Source organism: Pieris rapae, chromosome 24, assembly GCF_905147795.1.
Source record: "Pieris rapae chromosome 24, ilPieRapa1.1, whole genome shotgun sequence".
Classification (NCBI taxonomy): Eukaryota; Metazoa; Arthropoda; class Insecta; order Lepidoptera; family Pieridae; genus Pieris; species Pieris rapae.
Window position 1 is genome coordinate 3,321,596 of NC_059532.1, and position 24,004 is coordinate 3,345,599.

Below are 24,004 nucleotides of genomic sequence, written 5' to 3' on the forward strand. Positions count from 1 at the left end.
CCATTTCTTATTACGGATGCTTAATAACAGCTTAAAGAACACAATGTAATGACAACGACTTACTGTAAATGCAAAAATTAGCAAAAATGGATGGCTGATTTTTGCAAGACATTTTTTTAAGAAATATATTTTCCTGTTACATAACCTTTAAATGCTCAAGGGCGAACAATGTTTTCATACACTAACGTAATTTTACTACGTAAGTAACTAGTTGACTTTTTTTTTGTTGTCTTACATTTCTTTTAGAAAAACTATTATAATATCTATATTATCTATAATACCTATTTGATGTTTTATGTGATTTTTTCCACAACTTGGAAGAAGATTTGGAGCTTAAAAGAAATGCTCAAAAGTAAGCTCCCACTTAAGCTAAATAAAAAGTTGGTGGATTCCTGCTGGCTGCCTTGCCTTACATATATAATATATATGGAGCACAAACTTGGATCTTCAAAAACCAATACACGTTCGTGCCAGCGTGCAATAGAAGTAGTCTCGGAATTCAATTACGCGACAAACGTAAAAGTAAATATTCGCAGTAAATCTAATATTGTTGACGCTGAGTAATATGCCCTAAAACTTAAATGGACATGGGCAGGCCACGGTGCGCGGTATACAGATGACAAATGGTCTAAAGCAGTAACTGAATGGACTGGTCCAAAAGGAACATGAAACAAAGGAAGACCAATAGAGCGATGGGCTGACGAGATCGAGAGGGTAGCTGGATGAAATTGGATGACGATGGCACAAAATAAATTAAGGTGGAAAAAGTTGGAGGAGGCCTTCTCCCGGACAGGGGCCGCAACTTAGTTAAACTTGTATTTATATCTATTTAATTTAATTTATGTAAATAGGATGTGGAAGAATAAAGGTTTATTATTGTTATTAATATTATGTGATTTTTGTAACGGTTAATATTACACATTATTACACGCTCTTGTGAAGCATGAAATAAAACAATTTGAAAATAGAACGCTATTTTATTTCTACAAATAAATCCCGTCGGACGCCTAATTTATCTATGGCGATATCTGTCAATCTATTTTTCATAGTCTGTAGCCGCGCTGTCATTATGAGATCAACAATGTCCTTTTGAAGTTTCGTATTGGTATCTTTTCGCGGGAAAGTTTTTAACAGGGCTACGACATAGTTTCCAAAATGTTCAATTATATTCTCGTTTGCTGCGTCATGTTTTAGCTTCGTCCGTATTTTTGGAGTTTTGTTAATTTTTGTATCCATTTCTTTTTGTCTTTCTGTTGATATTTCTGAGTTTTCCGGTTGTTTGGCTGTTTTGGTGTTTTGTTGGTTCTAGAAAAAAATTAATAGAATTAAGATATGCGCTAAGAATCACGACACACGTATAATTTTAGATTAATTTTAATTATATGTTAGATTTGATCCCACCGTTTTAGATTTTAATGTATGTACGAAATAGTCCGTTTACTGAAACGAACACGGAAAGATAATTTCCATTTAAATAAAAAACGATCACAAATTCTCGAAACAACAATGACTTAGAATATAAATAAAAAGTCTTTGTCTAATCGTATAACAAACTTTAATTATGTTCAATTTTTATTTTGTAATGTAACGAAGTGTTAATAAATAAATAAATAATTCAAAAGTGACAATTGACACCTAATGTTAGAATTGTTTACAAGCATGCTACGTCATAGACGCTTAGAATTTTGGCTTAGGTTCTCTAGTCACTAAAATTCTGGAACTACCTCATTTTCCATCGGATTTTTTCCACGATCTACCTCCATACTAATATCTGGTCCAGTTTCTTCTAGTTTCGCTTTTACTATTAAATCAACTATATCTAGTTGCAGCTGCGCACACACATTGCTCGGTAGATCTCTTAATAAACTCGTTACGTATAATCCAAAATCGCAGATTTCTGCCTCATCTGATGCCTCGTTTCTCTGTAATATCATAATGATGATGTTAAGTGATATGGCCCATACACACTTTCAATGTCAGAGGGCTCGCGAGTGCGTTGTCGTCATTTTTCATAGAACAGGGGGCATACATGAAGAAGAATCGCCTGATGTTATCTGATACCGCCTACTCTCCATTCTAGACCCGCAAGAGCGTTGTCGGCCTTTTAAAACGCTTGTTTCTTGAAGGACCCTAATTTGATCATCATCATTTGGTTTGCAAGATTTTATTTATTGAGGGTAGTTGTTAAAAGTGACAGAGGGTATATAGTTGCATAATGCGTTATAGTTATGCCGACATTTCATTAAGTTCCAATTCAGTAGGTTCAGAGATTACATAGGTACATCTCGAAGTTAAGTAATAAAATCACAGAGTTTATTGAATGTCTACACAGTTAATTAAAGTTCGATATTCTATCAAGTCGCTAAAGTTCCGTCAGAGAAGTGACTAAACGAAACATTAACGAGTTTCCTAAACGTTCCTAGGCAATAAGACTTACCTAACCTAACCATTTACAATAAAACAAAACACGGAATTTCCGAGCTCTCAGTCCTTCACGATCACACCGAAATAATCATGGCGGCAATCAAGTCGACAACATGTTTACAATTTCACCAAAGACTACTATCTTAAAACAAAAAAACCACTCACACCACAAACCAACGTTCTCCAAAACAAAGAGTATAGAAGTAATATAGAGTATAGAGTATGTTGTCGTGACCGCCATCTTGTTTTACATTATTAATGAACACGCTGGCTTTTGGTCAGACAGACAGTTAAACGTTTTCGACGCTGTTTTATTTAAATCAAAATGATAGCGACTTAATTGAATATCGATCTTTAATTAACTGTCTAGAGATTCAATTAACTCTCTGATTTAGCTACTTTACTGCGACATATAGATATACACACTGTATAAAACTTTAGTAAATAACCATATTAGTCTCACATGTCGTTTTAGTCCCTTCGGTTGAACCTCCTTCAGAACTCTCTCTTCTTGACTCTCTATTGGGTCTTCTAGATAGATCACCTCTGTATAGTTTTCATCTTTGTTCTGAAATTAAGACACGAAATACACATGAACATTTATTTTTGACATCTTGCAATTAAATATATATCTTTCGGTGACTCTCGTTGCCCGGCGTCCATGCGTTGGGTTGTCTCTCTCCCTAAAATATGGCGAGGTGGCCGATGGGTGGCCATGCGTCATATTCGTGAACGGGTGCTACTTGTGGTGACTGGTCGTACTTGAATTAGTGTATGCGGTGAGGTTAGTTATTTACGAAGAGAGTGGCGGAGGGTGTATTCTTCTCTTCCGTTCTACGCCCTTGATTTGGCAGTAAATGTAAAATTAGAAGCATTTAATGTATATTTCTTTTTTTTGACGTTTGTTGATTTCATTTGTAGAAAAAACGACACTAACAATAGAAAAATATAATTCAATACGTTGAAAGTTTTATTATACCTAACGCATTATCTATAAATACCCTCATCCAGTAAATTCACAATTTGTATTAACATTACGAATATAAAAATGTATTAAAATATGGATAACTCACCCCAGTAACAATTGAGTGCACCTCTTTGAGATGTTTATACAACATATCGACGTCTTGTTTAAGCCGTTGACCACACATAGAACATTTGACCCACATATCAGATTCCTTCTCATAGTACGCCCACAATTCACTGTCTACCTCCAACTCCGGTTCATCATTCTCCGAGTCACCTGTTATACAGGCATCATCATAATGAAGCGAGTATCAGGTGATAGGTATGCTTTCGGTAAACCCAAGAATTTTTTTTTAAAATTATTGCTATTTGAGGGTAGGTAAAAAATCGGCAAGAATTTTTTCCTTAATACTTGATCATTAATCTTTGTAATTAATACGCTCAAAACTGGACAGATTTCTAAAATTTTTTCGCAGTTACAATTACGGGATAGGCTAAGGCCAAATATAGTTTCATATTTATTACTCACCAGAAAAATCTGATGATCTACTGTTACCCCTGGATTTTATTTCCATAGATTCTGTAATAGTAAGATTAATGTATATACCTTTATAATAACATTACATCACAAGAAGTTTGCCGGTATCTGTATTTTACATAAAAGGGTTTGTTATACCATAGATATAGTATTATGTATGATGTGCTAAACTTCAATTAAAATAAATTTAAAAAAATGAATACATACACTTTAAAACAATATTTTCAATTTTCTTCTTAATCTTGGATTGTGTCAAAATATGTAATGGATATATTTACTCTATTACAGTGAAGTCAAATAAACAACCCTAATACTGTATCGTTAAAAAATATATTAGCAAAATGAGAATTACCCATTCCTGTATCAGAATCCTGCATTTGGTTTTCCAAAACCAAACCATACTGGGCCATTCTTGCATGCTTTAGATTTTTCAACACTTTTGCTATGTGATCTGTCTAAAATAATTTTAATTTAAAGAGTTTACTTGGATAGATATAAACTTATAACGAGTTTGCTTAATAATAACAATAAGTTCTACATACATTTCCATCACAGCCATCTTTCGAAGCATCATTGCTACTAATACTTCCTAGTGAAGCATCATTTAGTTCCTAAAATATTATTTTCTATTTAATTTTTAAACTTATGACTAGGTGAATTTATTATATATCTATTTAAAATTAAATGGGGTCTTAAATTATCTGCCTAATTATAATTATAATCAGTTTGCATCCATTAATTTATCTATGTATATAGTATATATGACTTCCACTGTATTTATCTAGTTTAACAGAAAATTATTTGAATTAAATATCATAATAGGAAAAAAAACAAGTTTATAATAAATCCTAGTTCATTTAAATAATGTCAATGAAAAATAAATTACAGATTTTTATTTATAAAATAGTTAGGATTTATAATCTATTAATAGCATAAAAATCTTCAATAGAAAGGCTCAGAAATAAATTCATTCTTATATAGATGGCAAATTGATAATTAACCATCAGGTCTAGTGGGGTAAATATCCGAATTTGGTAATTGTTAGAACAATTTACTCTTAACAAACTTTTTGTCATTCCAATGAATGACAAAAAGAAATTCTGAATTGTAACTAACTTATGCTTAAAAAATAAGTTGGTGTTATTTTAATTGTACTATTATAATTGGAATAGTAATTTATTTTTGTCCAATATAATACATAATATCAATACTGCAATATCAATGCAAAAAAATAGTTCAATAGTACTATTGAACTGAATTATATTTTATGAATAATGTTTACTCACATTTCTTAATGATACATCCACTCTAGATCGATGCTTAATATTAAAGTAGAAATGTTTAAGCATAGCAGTACTTCGAGGTCCTGTGGTACACAAGCTATTATATTCTCTGCATATATCTGCCCATACAACATTCTTTTTGTGGATGTCATGAGATGAAGAACCTTTGGCTTCAATAACATGTTTATATCTACAATATTATTACAATATTTTTAATTTTTGTAAATTAGGAACAAAAATTCCTCTCCAAATGTCCTCACTCATTCACATTTACGGGATATTAAATAAATATTCCCAATTTCCAGATAAAAAATGTGTGCATTTATTTACTCCAATTGAAACAATCAATAATTATTAATTATATGTTATTAATTATTGTATGCTTTGTGAAGCTAATTTTATATTAGAAATTATATTCAAATGTATGGTCTAGGGTACATCTGTACGTACAGCTTTACCATGCTATTGACAGTAAGCTTTTTTATTTTGAAAGATTTATATTTTCTAGGGGACTCTACTGTAGGTGTATATCACATATCTTACACAAGCTTATTAGAATTCTAGGCTTGTAAATTCTCTCAAAATATGACCTAAAAATATCATCACCTATTGTACAGACAGTTCCACGAATATGCTTCTACATTAATCAAAACATAGTAATACATACTTCTTTACAAGTGCTAAAAGGAATTTTCTTTCCTGATCATTGAAATTGGGAGCTCTTTTTTTAGATTTTTCCATTTCTGTTTTTCAGACAATTTTAAGAGTAATTACTGTTAAGTTTGAACTTTAAAGTGTATAGGATTTTAATTTAAAATAATATTTAATCCCGCAGTCTTATATTTTATTATTTACAATATTTGGCAGACAACAACAGTGTTGCCACAGAGCATTTAAAGTATAGTAGTAAACTGCACAGATTAGGGTAGTAAGAATACTACCAAAAAGGTCTAAATAATATAGGTAAGGTTAAGAAACTATAGACTAGACTTATCGCCAAGCCGTATGTGAAAATTTTACTAGACATACGGGAATCATAGTTTGCGTTAAGTCGTTTCTGAGTATCATCCTGAAAGTGTCAAACATTTTCGCTATTACTATTTCTCGCTTTTTAATATCTTTCCATACTAAGACTTCAACTCTACGACTCTTGATATAACTCTTCTCTGGTACATTTGTACACATGTAGTGTCGTCACAACAGGATCCCTTATGAGGCAATTATTTTAAATATATCAAATATGAATATATACACAATGAGTAAGTTTTGATTACATTATCAAAATGCGAACGAAAAAGCCTCTAAAAATAATTTCACATTTATATATTTAAAGAAGTTTCATTTCAGTTTGTAAAATGGTAAAATATTTCTTTATACTTTACTTTTCGACACTGCAAACGGACTTGTATCTAGCGCAATAAAAACAGAGGCGGTCATTAAATATTTAATTTATTTTACATTTATAAGAAATCAGTATCGGGTAACACAGAGATTTTTAATTTATAACTCGGCCACGATATCGTATGGGGAATGGTAGGTGCTGTCTTTGCGTCATGGCTTTCATCGTCATCAGTCTCAGAGTCCATTTCCGCTAAATTAGCCAGTGGTGCTACTTTTTTTGACATCTCCTCTGCTAGTTCCTTTGGTATAAGAATCTGAAAAAATGGCTACTATCTAGTAATTGTCTCATAATAAGTTCTATTTAAAATTAAAATGTAAGTTATTTTGCGTTAAAACGCTAAAATTATTAAAAAAAAAATCAGAAAAGTAATTTACAATATAACGATTTGTCGAAAAGAAATCCTGAATTGATTGTGTCAAAAGTCATGACAATTTGCATTTTTATGCTTAGTATTGCCATAATCATAGTTAATTTAGCGGTTATTAATCGAGCTAGAATAATATAGTGCTGAGATTTGCCAATTCTCTTCGTCTGTTCTACCCCCTCGATTTGAGAGCACCAAATGTTTAGAAGCAATATTTTTATTGATACGATGATATGGAACCTCACCTGAAGCCAAGAACCGATGACAGCATACGGTCTTCTTGGTGTGACAAAAGCTCCGCCCACTGACGGCGGTAGAACTGTCACTGAACGGGCTCCTTGACGCCATGTGAAGTGCGACGAATGGAGCACACGGCCGCTGAAATTGGGACATTTATTGAATATACCTTTTTTTGGGCCATGCCCCACCTTAATCTCCCCTTTTATTTATGTATGTATAGTAGCCGGCAAACGTCTTGAAAATATGTCTGCGCCGAAGCGATTTTTAGGTAGAGGGGGAAAGTGTGACGTGTCGATCGCGCGATTAATGTAAGGACCTGGATGACCGAGCTTAGCTCGGTATTTTTTTTTATAAATCGTGTTTTTTAGAAATTTTATTTAAGTACGAATTACATACTAATAAAATTATGAAATATGAATATAATTATCGAATAAAGATAATTATATTCATATTTAAGTTTTTATTTGACTGACATCTTTAAACGAGCAATTCTATGTTTAAGTTGATAAAACACAAATAAAATGACATTTTCTAGAAATGATTCCTAGCTAAATCGATTTATCGCCCCGGAACCCCTCTGTATACTAAATTTCATGAAAATCGTTGAAGCCGATTCCGAGATTCCAATTATATATATATATATATATATATATATATATATATATATATATATATATATACACAAGAATTGCTCATTTAAAGATATAAGATTAATTAAAAATTAATCAAAATAAATTAATGATTAATGTTCAAAATGTTTGCCGGATGTATAAATTTTGTATATTTATTAATTATGTATAATTTTTTATTGCCGGTATATAATAGAAGCCAATTAAAAAAAAAGCTATAACTGAAATATAAAAGGTATGATACTCCAAGAAGAAATTTTATCCAAGTTTATAGGAATACCAGCTCCTTCTTTGAACTTTGTTTCTCCTTAATGCCTAGCCTGTCTTTTTAGTTCATACCATTGGACATTTAGGACATACATGGAACATTTTGCTATGCTACCCCAGAGACTGTTCGGTTTTGAGAAATAAAAACTCTTTTGATTAAAAAAAAAACAAATTACATCGTGTTCTTTAATAACATAATCTCTGACATACATATATTGTTTATCTATGTAATCTGTTTTTGATTTCCGTATTGTCTTATTATATGTATAAGTATAAGCTGTAAGAGTACTTATAATTAAAAAAATTAATAAATGAAATCCAGAATACTCACTCAATAGCAAGTGGAAGAAGACTAGCACCTTCACTATTCAGCATGAGATGTACTCCCTCCAAATATTCTATGCTGTCCTCTCTCCACGATTCCTGAAAAAAAAAACTAAGTACATACTACTGCTACTGTCAACCATAGACTAGAAAAAGAAATTGGACAGATTATATAGAATAAGGATTATGTAATGAAGATGAAAGGGATAGCGGGGAAACATTGGAAAATTTGAGCAAGGAAATGACAAGTGGAAGAATTTGCAGGAGGCCTTCACTCTGTCTGAGGTCGTGTTAAAGTATTACGTCACGCAATTTTTGGAGATTCTTGACCCTGCCCCCCCACACGTAACACAAATAAAGGCTTTTTATATTATATATGAAAATATTTTTATTTAATACCGGCAAACAGACAGGAGTACCATCTAAAGTTTATTTATCTATTTATTTATTCCACATCATTATTCATTACAGTTATTACTAATTAGATAAAACGACATATTTTATTAACCCACACAAATTATCCGACATATAAAATATACCTCAATATTATAACAAACAATATAGTTAAGTGATACCAGCGGCGCACTCTCAATGCCTCGCAAGTGCGTTGCCGGCCTTAAGAATTGGTACATACCTGAACTATATTTGGTATCTGTGGCAAAGCTCTCTCCATACTCGACATTTCGAAGCTATCTGTGGACATATTGTGCCCTGAAAAACATTTTAAGTATTATTTTAACTTTTTCTCCTTTAACAAAAAATTATGTTATTTAAATAAAAATATTACCTTCAGATCCTCTATCCGTCATCGAAGAGAGTCCGCGTTGTAAAGTCTCCTTAATCTGCCTCTCAACACTTGGAGACAAAGGTTGTTCATCTTCGCTCTGAAAAGTTAAATAAATCACTACATAGTATAAAACAAAGTCGCTTTCTCTGTCCCTATGTCCATTTGTATGCTTAAATCGTTGAAACTACGCAACGAATTTTGATGCGGTTTTTTTAAATAAATAGAGTGATTCAAGAGGAAGGTTTATATGTATAATAACAACCATTAAATAGTGGAGAAGTACTGTTATTTTTGAGGTTTTTAATGTGATGTCGTAAATAATTAAATTTTTTCCGCTTACATTGCAAACGCAGGCTGAACCCTACGAGTTTTATCAAAATAATGTACTATTATTATATATACAAGTATTCTATTCCAATGTGTACAATACTTATATATTATACAAAGGTCTACAGAAAAGTCCGCGATGGTACTATCTCTTATGGATAACCCACAATCACTTTTTTTTGTCATTTACTTTTTACGACAAATAATGGCTAATTTTCGAAGTGATTTTAACCAATACAGCATTAATCCTTAACCAATGAAATACCTTGAATACATTGTTCATTTAATATAGATCTATACAGCCCATTACAGCTTATTTAGCAGCGATCGAACGCGTATATTATCGGAGCTTTCCAGCGACGGAAATAACAATACATAATAAAAATCTGCTTTTCATCAGCATTGCACCCGTGCGAAGCTGTGGCGGGTCACTAGTATTCTACTAATTAAAACATTGTTCATCGGTCACGACCGCCTAACCTTAAGTAGCAAAATCATTTTAAAAATAGCCAAACTTCACTTCACATGTATTTATTTACACGATGATGATTCAAAAATTTGCTTTCAAGATAAGGGGGCGAATGTAATTTTAATTTTTAACTTTAGTTTCAGTTCTCAATTAATAACTTATAATAATTAATAACTGCAATTTAAAATTGCGATTCAAAAAGTTAGTATAATTAATAATATGTAAATTAGACTTTTTTCAATATATAAATGTAATATAAGACTATTCTTAAAAAAAAATCAAATATGTTTAACATCATTATATGAAGAATACTACTTACAATGATTAATTTTAATATAATTGATAATACATAATATATGTTACTTAGACTTTTTTTATTAACTTAAAGTACTTTAGACCTTTCATTAAATTTAAATTTTCAAGTAAAATATCAATTATTAGTTTTGATAAAAACTGAAATAATTAAAGTTTAAAAGTCGTTGAAACGAAAAACCTACAGTTAAGACACACACACAAAAATTCATAAGATTTTAGAACCAAAAAACTTCTTAAAGTTATACACTGTATAATGCTTGGCTATCCCTTTGCACGTGAAGTTAAATTAATGACTCCAAAGTACTGAACATTTTCCAAATAAGTTATGACTTAAAAGTCTAGTGTTACCAGGTCATAAAATTATTTAAAAAAAATCCTTGTCTGTCACAACGATGCTAAAGCAATTCAATTCGAAAAGTCAATATTTGCTTACCATACAATACTTCTGCCAGTTAACCCTCGCAGACACTCCGGCCAAATGGACCAATTGACGATTACAAATGGCCAAACGGGCTGATCGTCGTCTGGATACGCGTGTCACGAGCCAATCACCACCACATCTGAAACCAGATTTTCTTTACTCCACAAGAAAGGAATCGATTTACCAGTGACATTAACAGAACCTTAAAATATATATAATCCAAACCCAATAAACTATCTCAATCCATTTTTGTCCATCTGAGATAGCCTTAATCCCAATGTTGTAAAAGTGTGCCAATAACAAATCCACGGATTGTAATAGCCATCTGTCCTAGCTATCTATGGTAGGTCGGATCAGTGTCTGTGGATATACCTTGCCTCACCCAATTGTTTCGGTTGGAGTAAAGTAGTTAAATCAGAGAGTTTATTGAATATCTAGACTGTTAATCAAAGATCGATATTCAATCAAGTCGCTAGTATTTAGATTAAAATATAGCAGCGTCGAAAACGTTTAACTATCTGCCTGACCGAAAGCCAGTGTGTTGATTATCAGTGTGTGTGTGTGTGTGTTAATGTAAAACAAGATGGCGGTTACGACAACAGCTGATTACTTCTATACTCTTTGTTTTGGTAAGTTTTTGGAAATACCGTGTTTTGGTTTATTGTAAATGGTTCGATAAGGTTAGTCTTTTGGCCTAGGAACTTTTAGGAAACCCGTTAAACGTTTAATTCAGTCATTTGTCTGACGTTTAGCGACTTCATTGAATATCGATCTTTAATAAACTGCCTAGAGATTCAATTAACTCTCTAATATCTTTACTAAGACATTTTCCCGCCCTTCTACCCTTGGCAGACCTCTTCGTTTTCTTTTCCTGTTTTTCCGGTACCATTGTATCTTAGTCCATTGTTCTTTGTTAGTCCTCATTATACACTACTTTTAAGCTTATACATAAAAGATTTGTGAATTAAAATCATACATTGTGTGTCTTACTTTGGATCTTCGCTTATTAGTTTCAGAACTTCGAACCCGGAACCACGCTGGGCCGCTCTCAACTCTCGCGTTGTGCATCCAACCATCTTTGAAAATAAAACCACATAAATATTATTATTTTCGCACTCAGTCCAACATGTAGCCCTACAAAATGTTGAGGTCTGGGCCTCAGATTTCCTTTGAACGTCTTTAAAAATAAAACCAAAAAAATACTATATTTTCGCACTCAGTCCAACAAGCATCCCAACAAAATTTTGAGGTCTGGGCCTCAGATTTCTTTTGAGCGTCTTTAAATATAAAACCACAAAAATCCTATTATTTTCACACTCAGGTACTGAAGTAGCCCTAAAAAATTGAGGTCTTGGCCTCAAATATGTAGTATATTCCGTGATCATTTTTCTAAGTCTGATGATTAGCGTCTTACATACGCTGATATTTGGGCTGATTTCCTCACGATGTTTTCTTTCTTACCAGATGTAATAAAAATTAAGAAATATTGATTTAAATACCTGGCGCGCACACCGTCACAAAAACCGACACCCTGAACTTAGCTATAGTCAACATTTTTATTGAGATATTTAAATAAACTCCATTTAACTTTTTATGTATTAAAAATACATACACTACACTTAGGGCCGTTGATTTTCTTTGACTTGATTAGGTCAACAGTAATTATTTTTTTTAACACAAATTACCGACACATTGTCTATGCTTAAAAAACGAAATGCATTTTCGAGGATTCCTACAAAATATCAATACTTATATTAACTATTATATTATTAAATATTTTTGAGAGCTATGCTTACTTTTGCTGACAAGAAATGGGGGTGGGGGGGAATAAATTGAATAAATAAATTAAAAAATCCCTTACGTAAATAAAATATATAATATTACTAGCAGACTCGGCCAAGCAATGTTTATATTATATTACATAGAAGTAAACTATTCAAGGGAAACGGTAGGAGAACTTATGTGAAACGTTGGTACTTTTAAACACAGCGCCATCTGTTAGAATTGTATCAATTAATAAACAAATAATTTGCAATAAAATAAAATTGCGACTATAATTAAAGATCTAAGCTATCCTATCTCTTAAGTTGGACCAGACTGCTCACGGTGTGCCAATTTAATTTAAAATCGGTCAAGTAGTTTAGGAGTCCATCGCGGACAAACATCGTCACAGGAGATTTATATAAGATATCTGTGGTCATAGACAAGACAATGATAAGCATATACTCAGTATGACTTATTAATATATCGAGTATATATTTAGGAATATAAGTTTAATTTTTTAATGTTTTTATCTAGAATAGTTGGTGTGGGATTTTGGAATTGTATCGTATTAGTAATTACTGTTAAGATAGAAAAATGTAGTGATAAATAAATAAATAAAATAAATAAATATTTTAATAGTGCCTTCAACATTAAATTTGAATTTAATAAAATTGCATTTATATTCTGACATATGGCCACAGATATACATAATATACACAATATTTCTACTGTATTAACATATAAACATGTCGATAACTCAAAGACAAGATTCACTAAGTGCATCTTTAACGGGGATTTGTGCAACATAGTGGTTCTGAACCTGGGTATCCCAAACCCAGGGTTAATTATACCTGGAGAAATATGACATCTCCATGTGGTGTGTTGACTGTGTGTAATTGAGGATCTTCAGCGACAAGCAAATGCCTGACCCGCGACTGTGAACCATCCAGTGCTGCATGCCATGATATGTGATCTCCGGCACAGAATTTGTTACCTTAAAAGATTATTTGAATATATTGTTTATACCAAACTTTTATATGTGACTACTCAACTTTAATAATAAATACTATGTTTAAAGTAAAAAGTCCCTAATTATTAGTTTTCAGTATTAGCGGGCTAAAAAAATTCAACCCAATTCCTGTATTCGTGGTTAAAGATTTCTCTATCTCTAATCTTTGAAGATTAGATTATTTAGGATACCTAAATAATATCTTAAATAATCTAATTTTTCTCATATATATAATTTATTTTATTAAAGATTTTTTTATTTATTTAATTCTAATCAGTATATACATAGTAATAAAAACGAGATAAACGCCATCAAATGCACTAAAAAATTAAAATGGAAATTATTACATGCCTAAAGTACATTATATATTCTTAAATAACTGCCGATAGCCGCCATCGCTGCTATCTGTGTTTTTAAGAATGTAAAAAACAAAAAGAACCTTATTACTCAAATAATAAAGTATATTTTACAAGCTGCCACATAGTAGACGTTCAATTATATTAAATCAATTAATTTTTTTATACATTTGTTTTTTTTTGTCACCTAGGAACGGTCCACATTATATATATGGAACATATACTCCGCGAATACACAGAATTACTGTATAAATGTTACAATAATATGTATAAATAAATAAATAATGACATCATGAAAATAAAAACAAAATAAAATACGTTTATTTTGGAACATAGGATCATGATGCTATTACTTATTCCACGTCAATCAATTCGAACTTGTAGGCATCCCTACTCATGGGCAAAGAAGACAGAGGGTGTTGGCCGAGAGAAAAAGCCGGCGTAAAAAACTCTCGGTACTCTTTTAAAAAAGCAAATCATCAAACACAAACAAATATAAATACATCTAGTGAACAACAGGGTTCAATGACCGCAACGCGAGTTGCCAACCAACCTTGTGAAGACTTTTTTTAATAGAACAGTGGGCAAACGGGCAGGAGGCTCACCTGATGTTAAGTGATACCGCCGCCCATGGACATTGGATTCAAGAGGGCTGGAGTGTGCGTTGCCGGCCTTTTAAAAATTGATACGCTCTTTTCTTTACTCATAAATGCGATAAAAAACAATGGCACAAAATAATACATAAAAAAATTCTTATCTGTAATAAATCCTCATCTAACTTTGCAACTTACCAGTAGTAAATATATATCTAGCGAGGGCCTGTAGCAATGCAGCAGGCCAGACAGGTGGGGACTGACTTCTATCAGACGCCAACCTCAACGTCAATTCCAAGCCATAACCAGACCATTTATCCCCTCGCTCTGGCATTGGATGGACACGACCATCTCCATGAAGATCAGAAACGCCAAAACTGAAGAGAAACTTTGCCATGTAACCGCTTGATTTGCAATTAAAATAATATAGTTTTTATACTTAACTACTCAACTTTTATAAGAATGGATAAACAAACAAAAATCGCTGGCATAAAAATTTCTTTTTCAGGAATTCCTCCACTAGCATCATGTTTTTTGTTTTTAGGCCCGCGCCAAAGATATTGAGCTTAACGCACGGACTATGGGGCTGGGTCCTGGGACACTCAAATCCCTGTTATTCAAAGGGGTAGCGAGACCCCACCCACTAAAAACACCTCAGCCCTTGAGATGTGCCCTCGGCGTTCTCCATCTTCCACTAGCACTAGATCACCTCTATGTAGAATTCGGGGATTTCCACAAAAGAGCCTGACGATGTCGTGGGGGATTCCCCGTTACTTGCGATGTTTTAATAAATGATCCATGTCAATTATCATATAAAATTTATTACTTTTTATTTTCGATGGGGTGCCACCCAGTCGCTACACCCCTCTTTACTACTACTGTACTCTTTAGTCCATGCATTTAAGATGTCATGAGAAACATGGTGTAATGGTTGCAGCTCCTTACAAATGTTGTGTAAAAAAAAACTTGGTGATTAAAGAGTGGTGGAAAGTTTATTGCCAGTTCTTCTCTTCCATTCTACACCCTTGATTTGAGAAATGGCAGTAAATGTAAAATTAGAACCAATTATTGTATATGTCTTTGACATTCATATGTATACATTGTGTTACCTATATGAAATAAATGATTTTTGACTTTGAGTTTGTAGTCTGTAGACTTTTGAATCATACCAAAGTCTGTCTCACCTTACATAATGCCAATGTGGAGGTATGTTTTCCTCGGGTATTCCTGGATTCCAGTACATACTGATATAGTCAAGAGGATCTTGGCCACCAAGCCTGTAATTGGGTTATTATATTTAGGTACTTTTAACACAATATTTATTCCAGCTAAGCTGGATTTGTTTGAAGAATTCTTGGCCTAGTGGCTTCAGCATGCGACTCTCATACCTGAGGTCGTAGGTTTGATCTCCGGCTGTGCACCAATGGAGTTTCGTTCGATGTGCGCATTTAACATTTGCTCGAATGGTGAAGGAAAACATTGTGAGGGAACCGACATGTCTTAGACCCAAAAAGTTGACGTGTGTCAGGCACTGAAGGCTGATCACCTACTTGCCTATCCTATATAAAAATGATAATGAAACAGATTCAGAAATCTGAGGCCAGGACCTAAAGAGGTAGTAGCCTGATTTAGAGTGTGATAAGAAGACTTATTTCACCTTAACATGGATATAAAAATGATGCCTTACCAGTACTTCAATCTTGTTGTCACTTGCAATGGGTTTGGTTGATCTGGATATATCTTGGAGCATGCTTCATATAGAGCTTTGAGACCAGCTGGCATCAATCTATCTGTAAATTTATACACTTGACATTTCATTTTTATTTATTAACACTTCATTGCAATAAAATAATAAAAATTTAACATAATTAAATGAAAAGGAGGACAACTGGTGGCCTTATTGCTTTCCAGCAATCTCTTCCAGGCAACCACTGAGGAAAAAAATGTATTAAATGATATTTGGTAAGCAAGAAGTGCAAAAATATATAATATGTATCTAAACAGGAACCAAACAAAATAAACTTGACACATATACATGAATTACGACACACATACATACATAAAAAAATAAATTACGATAATATTAGATCAGTCTCACGTCAGTTAGTAGTTTTTACTTTTAAAACTTATTTCTTATTATTAATTTTAAAAATTAAACTGACCATTTAAAAGTTTTAAGATGGTATGAAAACATTAAAACTTTATTTTACCAAAATACTTCATCGTCTATTGATAGAGCTTACACATGGACAAACAGAAAATATTTACCTGATGGATCCATCTGATCCTGCGACCCTTGTGAACTGTTAGTTTGTGGCTGCGTAGGCGCAACAAAAGCTAAGGCACTGTTTCTCACCACCCCATCCACGTTTGTCCCACTTCCGCTGGACATCTTTGTCAATGTTTTTTTTAGATAACATTAAAATATCACAACTATTTAACGGAACATTATAAATATAAGTACACAATACACATATTTCGTATTTCCTAGCATTCGGCCATTTTTCAAAATATGATTTCCATTCTACTCGTAAAGAATACAAAGTATGTCAAATGTCAATGTCAACTTTAGAGTTAACGTGTATGAGTTTGAATATCACTGACATTTCTTATCAGTGACATATTGTGACTTTTCAGAAGCAAATTTTCACTTTCAAAATAATGTGGGTGTTGACGGTTGAGTGCCGAATAGTTCTTATAGTTTCGTTTTCTTTCCTCTATTTATAAATAAAAACAACTTCAGACGTTCCTGTGCTATTTATATCATTGCAAATCATTCTATATCACTATCTTGAGAACTATAAATAATTTTGTGGCTCATTATCCTTTTATTAAAAAATGCGTTATATATTCTTAACTACTATTTTCAGTGTTGTGTTTGCGTATGAAAAAGATATGACTTTTACTGTACAAGCCGGCAAACAAGACTGTTTTTATCAAAAAGTGCTTCCCAATGAAATAATTGATATAGAATATCAGGTAATAAACAAACTTTTATCATTAAATTAAAGTGTATACTAGTGTGACTAAATCAAATAAGACAGGCCAAGTCTGAGGTCTGATATTCATTGCTATAGAGGCATTTAGTTATCACGCATTAGGGTCAGTTTCGATAATAACTTGCTTCCAATGTTGCTTACATAGTTGAAAAAGAGAAACAAAGTGTATTAAACCAAAACTATATTAGCTCTTAGAATTAATTTAATACTATCAGGCTAGAACTTTAATTTATTCAAGGTTTCCTTGTCACATAATAGGTTGAGCAAATAGTTATTTAACAAACTGAATAGAGAAGTCATAAATTAAAAACTTGTATTAGCAACACTGATAAAATATTGTTTAATTAACTGTAATAATGACTACTGATAATATGTTAATTATATGTGTACTTGAAGTTTTTATTATACAGTAATTATTTAAAATTGTCATAAAAATAGATATCTTATCATTTCTATTTATTTTTTATGTCTATTTTAATACTATCTTTGATTCATATATTTATCAAGCCTGACATTTTTCAAATAAATAACTGATGAAATAATTTACAGGTAATAGACGCATCACATGGTGAGCTGGATATATCATTTCAGCTCTCAGATCCTGTGGGAATGATTATTGTAGCTGATTATAAGAAGCCGGAGAACGCACACAGACATACATCTGTGCTGGAAGGAGATTATCGATTCTGCTTTGACAATACATTTAGCACTTTTAGTGAGAAGACTGTAAGTATTATTTGGAGTAGGAAAATATTATTTCCTGCAGATGAGTATCGTCATCGGAAGTCAAGGCAGAATACAAAATTCCACCCGTATCCGTATATTGATATCCTTTGTTCTACAACTCTGCGGTTTTAAGACAGTTTTTGCTACCACTATAATATATAGAATAAGCTACCCACTGATGTATTTCCAAACCAATTCAACTTAGTGTCCTACAAGAAACAAGAGTATCAATTTTTCAAAGGCCAACAAGGCAATGAGAGTGCCCGTGGGCGACATTTTCCCCTTGATCTATTAAAAAAAATTACATTGTTAACAGGGGCTTGATAATTTATTAATATTGCCCTGCACCTGTGCTTTTCCAGTACACACTTCATCTGAGTTTTAACCACAGTAAGGTTTTTAATGTGGCCAGTAGGAATTCTTTTTATAATTAATGTAAAGTGAATTATTTTTATTAAAAAGCAGGAATTTCACCTAAGCTTTGATGACACCTGTATTTCAAATGCCCAATCATTTTAATCTCCTTCGAGTTATACTTGGTACTAAGACTCCCACTGTTCTCTCAAAACTAAATAATTAAATTCTTTAATTTGGGTGTACTTTTCCCACACTCAAATTGATTCCCATTTGAAATATATATGGCAGTAACAAATTCTTGAAATAACTACAGTTATGGTTCATTAATCTTACTAGATATAAGTTGAACTGTTTAATGATAATGTCAAAAATATTTTCAGGTATTTTTCGATTTAATGATAGATAACGAAGATTCACAAAGCAAAGATTATGAGGATGACAAGGAAATGGAATTGGGTATGTAATTAAATCTATAAACCTTCATAGATAAAATCAGTGGCGCTTGGCCAGATATCTATTTGGTTTTGCTAATAGGCAAGTCGGTGATCTTCTGTACCAAATCCCGACTTTTTGAGTATGAGGCTGATTTCCTCACATTCTCCTTGGCCAAGCAAGTGTTATATAGGCCCTTTGACAGTACAGGTTTAGCAGGGAACGTTCTCATTTATGAGAGTCGCACGCTTAGGCCTCCAGTAGACTGACACTGTTCTATTATATACCAAAGTTTAATAAATTGTTTTGATTTATCAGCCATTAGTCATATTTAACAAAACACATAAACAATATTCTTATACAGCCATAGATAATATTAATATCATATTTTTGAACATAATCAATATATCTACAGTAAATTAATAAAACATCAACTTTTTTGACTGTAACATATATATGTCGCTGCTATATCAATTAGCCTTTAATCTAAACGTTTTAACTACAGTTGGCAGTGATATATATTTTTTTTTATAGAACAGGGGGCAAACGGGTAGGAGGCTCATCTGATGTTAAGTGATACCGCCGCCCATGGACACTCAATGCCAGAGGGCTCGCGAGTGCGTTGCCGGCCTTTTAAGAATTTTTAAAATTCTATATATATTATTTGTAGGCAACGCAGCCGAGACGTATGTTATGCGCGTAAGAGATATATCAGAATCGGTCACTCGCGTAAAGGATAATGTATCTGCTGCTAAAAGGCTGCAAGAGCTGCTGTCAGCCCACGAAGCAAGAGATAGGAATCTTGCTGAGGACATGTGTGATCGGTAGGCTATGGATTTTATTTCAAACTAAAATTAGAAGAAATACACATTAAATATTTATTTATTTATTTATTGGGAAACCAAACAGAGACATCCTTAATAAAAACAAAGTCAAAAATAAAACAAATACAAACACACTGAATGCATCCACAACAGGTTACACTTATATATAATGTGTATTTCTATTTTTGATGTTCATGGGTGTACATTAAGTTATCTAAATGAGTAAATGATTTTGAATCGTTAACACATTGAATTTTATTAAATATAGTCAAAGTCAAAATATTGTTTTAACTTGGGGGGAGTAAATCAATCCCAAGGTTTGGGTTCTAAACTTTAGGATCATTTAAATATATTATGTCAAATTTGTAAAACGCTTAATTTATTAAAAATACGAGAGTTTTGAATTTATTTAGGGGACCATACACACAGAACGCCCCTAGTCCTCACTGATAACTGAATTGACGCGATATTTTAGTTTAGAAATCCAATCATAATGTTGGAATTCCTTAGATATAAATGTGCGATACGTCTATCTAACGGTACGGGTAATTCTCCGTCTATTGTCTATGTATTATTTCGCGTGTTAGTCTAAGGGGAACTTTCGTAAGAGCCCAAAACCCCAGATATTGTCGATACGCCAATGAATGTGTCAACCCGAGCGCACTTAGGTGAGTAAGAATTACTGAGAGTTTTCTATCAAACTACTAGCAGACACGGCCAAGCGTTGCTGTGGCTAAGGTTTTGGTTATATTACATAGAAGTAAACTATTCAAGGGAAACGGTAGGAGAACTTATGTGAAACGTTGGTACTTTTAACACAGCGCCATCTTTTAGAATTGTTTCAAATAATAAACAAATATTTGCAATAAAATAAAATTGCGACTATAATTAAAGATCTAAGCTATCCTATCTCTTAAGTTGGACAAGACTGCTCACGGTGTGCCAATTTAATTTAAAATCGGTTAAGTAGTTTAGGAGTCGATCGCAGACAAACATCGTGACAAGAGATTTATATATATTAAGATTCCCGATATTCTATAGCAGCTGTCACAACTTCACAATGAAACCATAGACTTAACGTTCGCTTTCATCTGTCGGAGAGTTTATTGCCAGTTCTTCTCTTCCGTTCTACGCCCTTGATTTGAGAACTGGCAGTAAATGTAAAATTAGAATCATTTAATGTTTTTTTTTTGACGTTAATAAGTGTACATTATGTTACCTATATGAATAAATGATTTTTGACTTTGACTTTGTCATCCTGTACTCTTTCTCAAGTCAGTAATTCTTTACAGGGTGCTGAAGTGGTCGCTAGTCCATATAGTTTTTATGTCACTCATCGGGGTTTTCCAGGTAAATTCTTATATGTTGTTATTCTTATGTGTTCCATATTGATTTTAGCTGTATATATAAATATATATGTATGTATAAATAATATATATGTATATATAAATATATACAGCTAAAATCAATATGGAACAACCATCTCGAAGAAAAATTAATTATTTTGGATTTTTCTGTTGATATAGAGATATCATCTTAAATAACGTCAATATTAAATCTTATATCAAGGGGTGATATATTTTTTTTAAAAGGCCGGTAACGCACTTGCGAGGTATATCACTTTACTTCAGAAAAGCCTCGTGCCCGATTGCCCCTTTTTTGATATCAAAATTGGCAGTGTTCAAGGCTTAAAACACCTGTTGGTCATTTCCTTTTCTACTTGAACGCGAAATGGACAAAGTTCTAACACTGGTTGTGTTTTTTTTTAAAGGTTTACTTCGTAAGAAGCCTGTTCGAAGATTCCAGTAGGAGTTATAAAAAATTTGTTCCTCACCTATGAATACCAAAGATTTTGTATTTAGTATAACAATTTTGTATTTATTATAATATGATTTATCATAAGTTTAGACAAATTGAACACAGCTGAATTACAAAATTCTACATACCCCTAGATTTTTAAACGAGTTTAAAACTTTATCTAACTGAGAGCTACATATAAGCAACATGTCATTAAACAAAACAGCGATCGCAGATAAAGCAACTCAATTGTCTAATAATGAAGGTTATAGAAGGTCATACAATGTCGCATGTCATTTCAAATAGCAGTTATGATAAATTATTATTATTTGTTTTCCTAAATTCTGTTAAATTTGCGATAACTTAAAAAATTCAAGATTTGACGTAATATTTCGATAGATATGTGTATCAAAGACAACGTGAAATTGTCAGCTTGTGATGTGATTTTTTTAAAATACAAACTACAAGATCCAATAAATAACAATAAAAACACTTAGGGCCTGTTTCACAATGTATGGATAAAGTGCCAAATAGCTATGCAACACATAAATTATTCGAAAGATGAAAGTTACAAATAAGATACTTGGCGTTTCATGACAAATAGCGCTATCTGACAGTCGTGAAACGCAAAAATACTATTTATCCTACCAATAAGTAATAAATAGCTTATTTGGAACTTATCCGGACATTGTGAAACAGGCCCCTATTATGTCAATTCCAAAATATACTAAACGGCGCGAATCGCATTCCGTCAAATGCCATTTCATAATTTGACGTTTAGTTTTTGATAGACTTTATCCGTCAAATTGAAGTGTTTTAATATTACAGGAACACACTGAAAGTGGTTTTTGTTGTTAAAATATTTGGTAAATAACGTTAATAGTCCTTATAAATCTAAATCAATTTATTTAGCTTTTTTTATAATTTAACGAGACATATGTCTACTAGTTCCTATACACATCACAGATAATTTGATTAAATTTGATCTTATAGTTAATTATTGTCGTTTATATACGTAATTTATCGACATGCTCACAAATATATAACTTAATTAGAAAAATTATTATTTTTTCTTTATTTTCTATATCTAAAACTGGTCAAAGAGTCTAGTTCGAGACTGTACAATACGTAATGTTTAATATGTAATATTTTTTATTTATATGGAGTTCACGCTTAAACTTACCTATGAATTTCTAATCTTATCAATGAAGTCATAAAATCGATTTAAATATTTATGTAGTTCTTTTTGTTTGTGTCAAAACTTGTAATTACATGATCTTTATTTTTTTAGTCCAATTAATGTATTACTGAGTGCGAACACAGATCGCCATTCTCATTATACATTAGAAAATGCACTGTCTTGTAACACAACTAAACAATCATGTCCAAAATTTCTCTCGAATATTTGTGATATTTAAAATGTGACAGTATATATTTATGTTTATAGTCTGTGCGTAAGAGCACCGGTATGGCAGCTATAGGCAGCGGCACGTAAGTCTAGCGCTGGCCGATACTTGGAGGGGATTGCTGCGCATGTGTACTGTGCTGTGGGGGACGGAATGCGACTGGAGAGCCAATCGTCGCTCTTCATTCCGCTAGCCCCCCTCAGGTTCCTTATTTTTTTCTTCTGCGCTATAACGGTCAGCGCTAGAGTTTCGTGCCGCTACTTGTGAACTAAAGAATTGCTGCGTCATTTCAATTATTCACAATTAAATTTTTAGTATCAAGACGGTCGAAGTCGAATGATGTAGCAGAGTTGTAATACTGCAGCCACCCCGAATCCCAAGACGGTACTAGTTCCGCACAGACTATAACATAAATGTTCGTATAGATTATAGAGCGGGCGGGAAAATAGAATCGTATCAAGATAGGTTTTGGGATAATAAAAAGTGACAGCTGACAGCTATGTGTTGTTCGCTCTGAAAGAACTGAATCAATACTGAGCCATTGACAAAACTATCTGGTTCGTTCGACCCGTTCAATCGAACGATTGATCCAATTTCAAACGAACTAATAGATATTACGAACTCAAAGGTTCCGGTTTGTAATGCAACTTCGGTTTAGACTTCAGAGAGAACAAAAAAATATTATTTATTGAAATAGTTTTACAAATAAAAAAATAACTAGCTTTGTTATTCCTTTAAAAAAGATAAACATTCATAATTAATTACATAAAATAGTTATTAAACTGAAGTAGAAGCAACTTAACGAATATAATAGATTCTAGCTCCAATCTTCTTTCATTTAAGAATCATATTCGATTGGCCTTGTCGTAAATATGAAATACCTACCGCATCATCGTCTCGCGCTTGGTTCGTTCGGATCGGTCATGGCTCATTTTGCGAACGGATTGAGCGAACGGGGATTTGAAGTTCTGGTTCTTTTCAGCCG

The 24,004-nt window shown here is 32.6% G+C and overlaps 3 protein-coding genes across 3 annotated transcripts; 1 reads left to right on the plus strand and 2 right to left on the minus strand.

Moving 5' to 3' along the window:
• Positions 1-963: 963 nt before the first annotated feature.
• Positions 964-6,070, minus strand: LOC110995021. The gene is made up of 9 exons (XM_022261978.2): positions 5,879-6,070; positions 5,215-5,401; positions 4,471-4,539; positions 4,281-4,383; positions 3,920-3,970; positions 3,498-3,667; positions 2,888-2,992; positions 1,725-1,922; positions 964-1,305 (listed from the first exon to the last, which is right to left on the minus strand). The coding sequence occupies exons 1-9, from the start codon at positions 5,950-5,952 to the stop codon at positions 973-975; spliced, it is 1,290 nt and encodes a 429-aa protein (XP_022117670.2). The 5' UTR covers positions 5,953-6,070; the 3' UTR covers positions 964-972.
• A 573-nt stretch (positions 6,071-6,643) lies between these two features.
• On the minus strand, positions 6,644-17,015 carry LOC110995028 (suppressor of fused homolog). Its single transcript, XM_045633743.1, has 12 exons — positions 16,747-17,015; positions 16,166-16,268; positions 15,663-15,755; positions 14,677-14,855; positions 13,372-13,514; positions 11,747-11,832; positions 10,769-10,895; positions 9,225-9,321; positions 9,072-9,148; positions 8,445-8,536; positions 7,223-7,355; positions 6,644-6,866 (listed from the first exon to the last, which is right to left on the minus strand). Exons 1-12 carry the CDS (start codon positions 16,868-16,870, stop codon positions 6,672-6,674), a joined length of 1,449 nt encoding a protein of 482 aa, XP_045489699.1. The 5' UTR covers positions 16,871-17,015; the 3' UTR covers positions 6,644-6,671.
• Positions 17,016-17,135: 120 nt separating this feature from the next.
• Positions 17,136-22,107, plus strand: LOC110995027 (transmembrane emp24 domain-containing protein 5-like). Its single transcript, XM_022261986.2, has 6 exons — positions 17,136-17,457; positions 18,027-18,203; positions 18,941-19,016; positions 19,663-19,816; positions 21,109-21,166; positions 21,588-22,107. Exons 1-6 carry the CDS (start codon positions 17,317-17,319, stop codon positions 21,654-21,656), a joined length of 675 nt encoding a protein of 224 aa, XP_022117678.2. The 5' UTR covers positions 17,136-17,316; the 3' UTR covers positions 21,657-22,107.
• The last annotated feature ends 1,897 nt before the right edge of the window (positions 22,108-24,004 follow it).

Excerpts from the sequence above, each read along its gene's own strand:
- LOC110995021 (XM_022261978.2), bottom strand. The coding sequence starts at position 5,952 with ATGGAAAAATCTAAAAAAAGAGCTCCCAATTTCAATGATCAGGAAAGA. Across the intron at positions 3,971-4,280 it reads GGATTCTGATACAGGAATGG|AATCTATGGAAATAAAATCC; the intron begins GTAATTCTCATT and ends TTACTATTACAG. Across the intron at positions 2,993-3,497 it reads TGCACTCAATTGTTACTGGG|AACAAAGATGAAAACTATAC; the intron begins GTGAGTTATCCA and ends TCTTAATTTCAG.
- LOC110995027 (XM_022261986.2), top strand. The coding sequence starts at position 17,317 with ATGCGTTATATATTCTTAACTACTATTTTCAGTGTTGTGTTTGCGTAT. Across the intron at positions 17,458-18,026 it reads TAATTGATATAGAATATCAG|GTAATAGACGCATCACATGG; the intron begins GTAATAAACAAA and ends AATAATTTACAG. Across the intron at positions 18,204-18,940 it reads GCACTTTTAGTGAGAAGACT|GTATTTTTCGATTTAATGAT; the intron begins GTAAGTATTATT and ends AAATATTTTCAG.
- LOC110995028 (XM_045633743.1), bottom strand. The coding sequence starts at position 16,870 with ATGTCCAGCGGAAGTGGGACAAACGTGGATGGGGTGGTGAGAAACAGT. Across the intron at positions 9,149-9,224 it reads GACGGATAGAGGATCTGAAG|GGCACAATATGTCCACAGAT; the intron begins GTAATATTTTTA and ends AATGTTTTTCAG. Across the intron at positions 6,867-7,222 it reads TCATCGGTTCTTGGCTTCAG|ATTCTTATACCAAAGGAACT; the intron begins GTGAGGTTCCAT and ends CCATTTTTTCAG.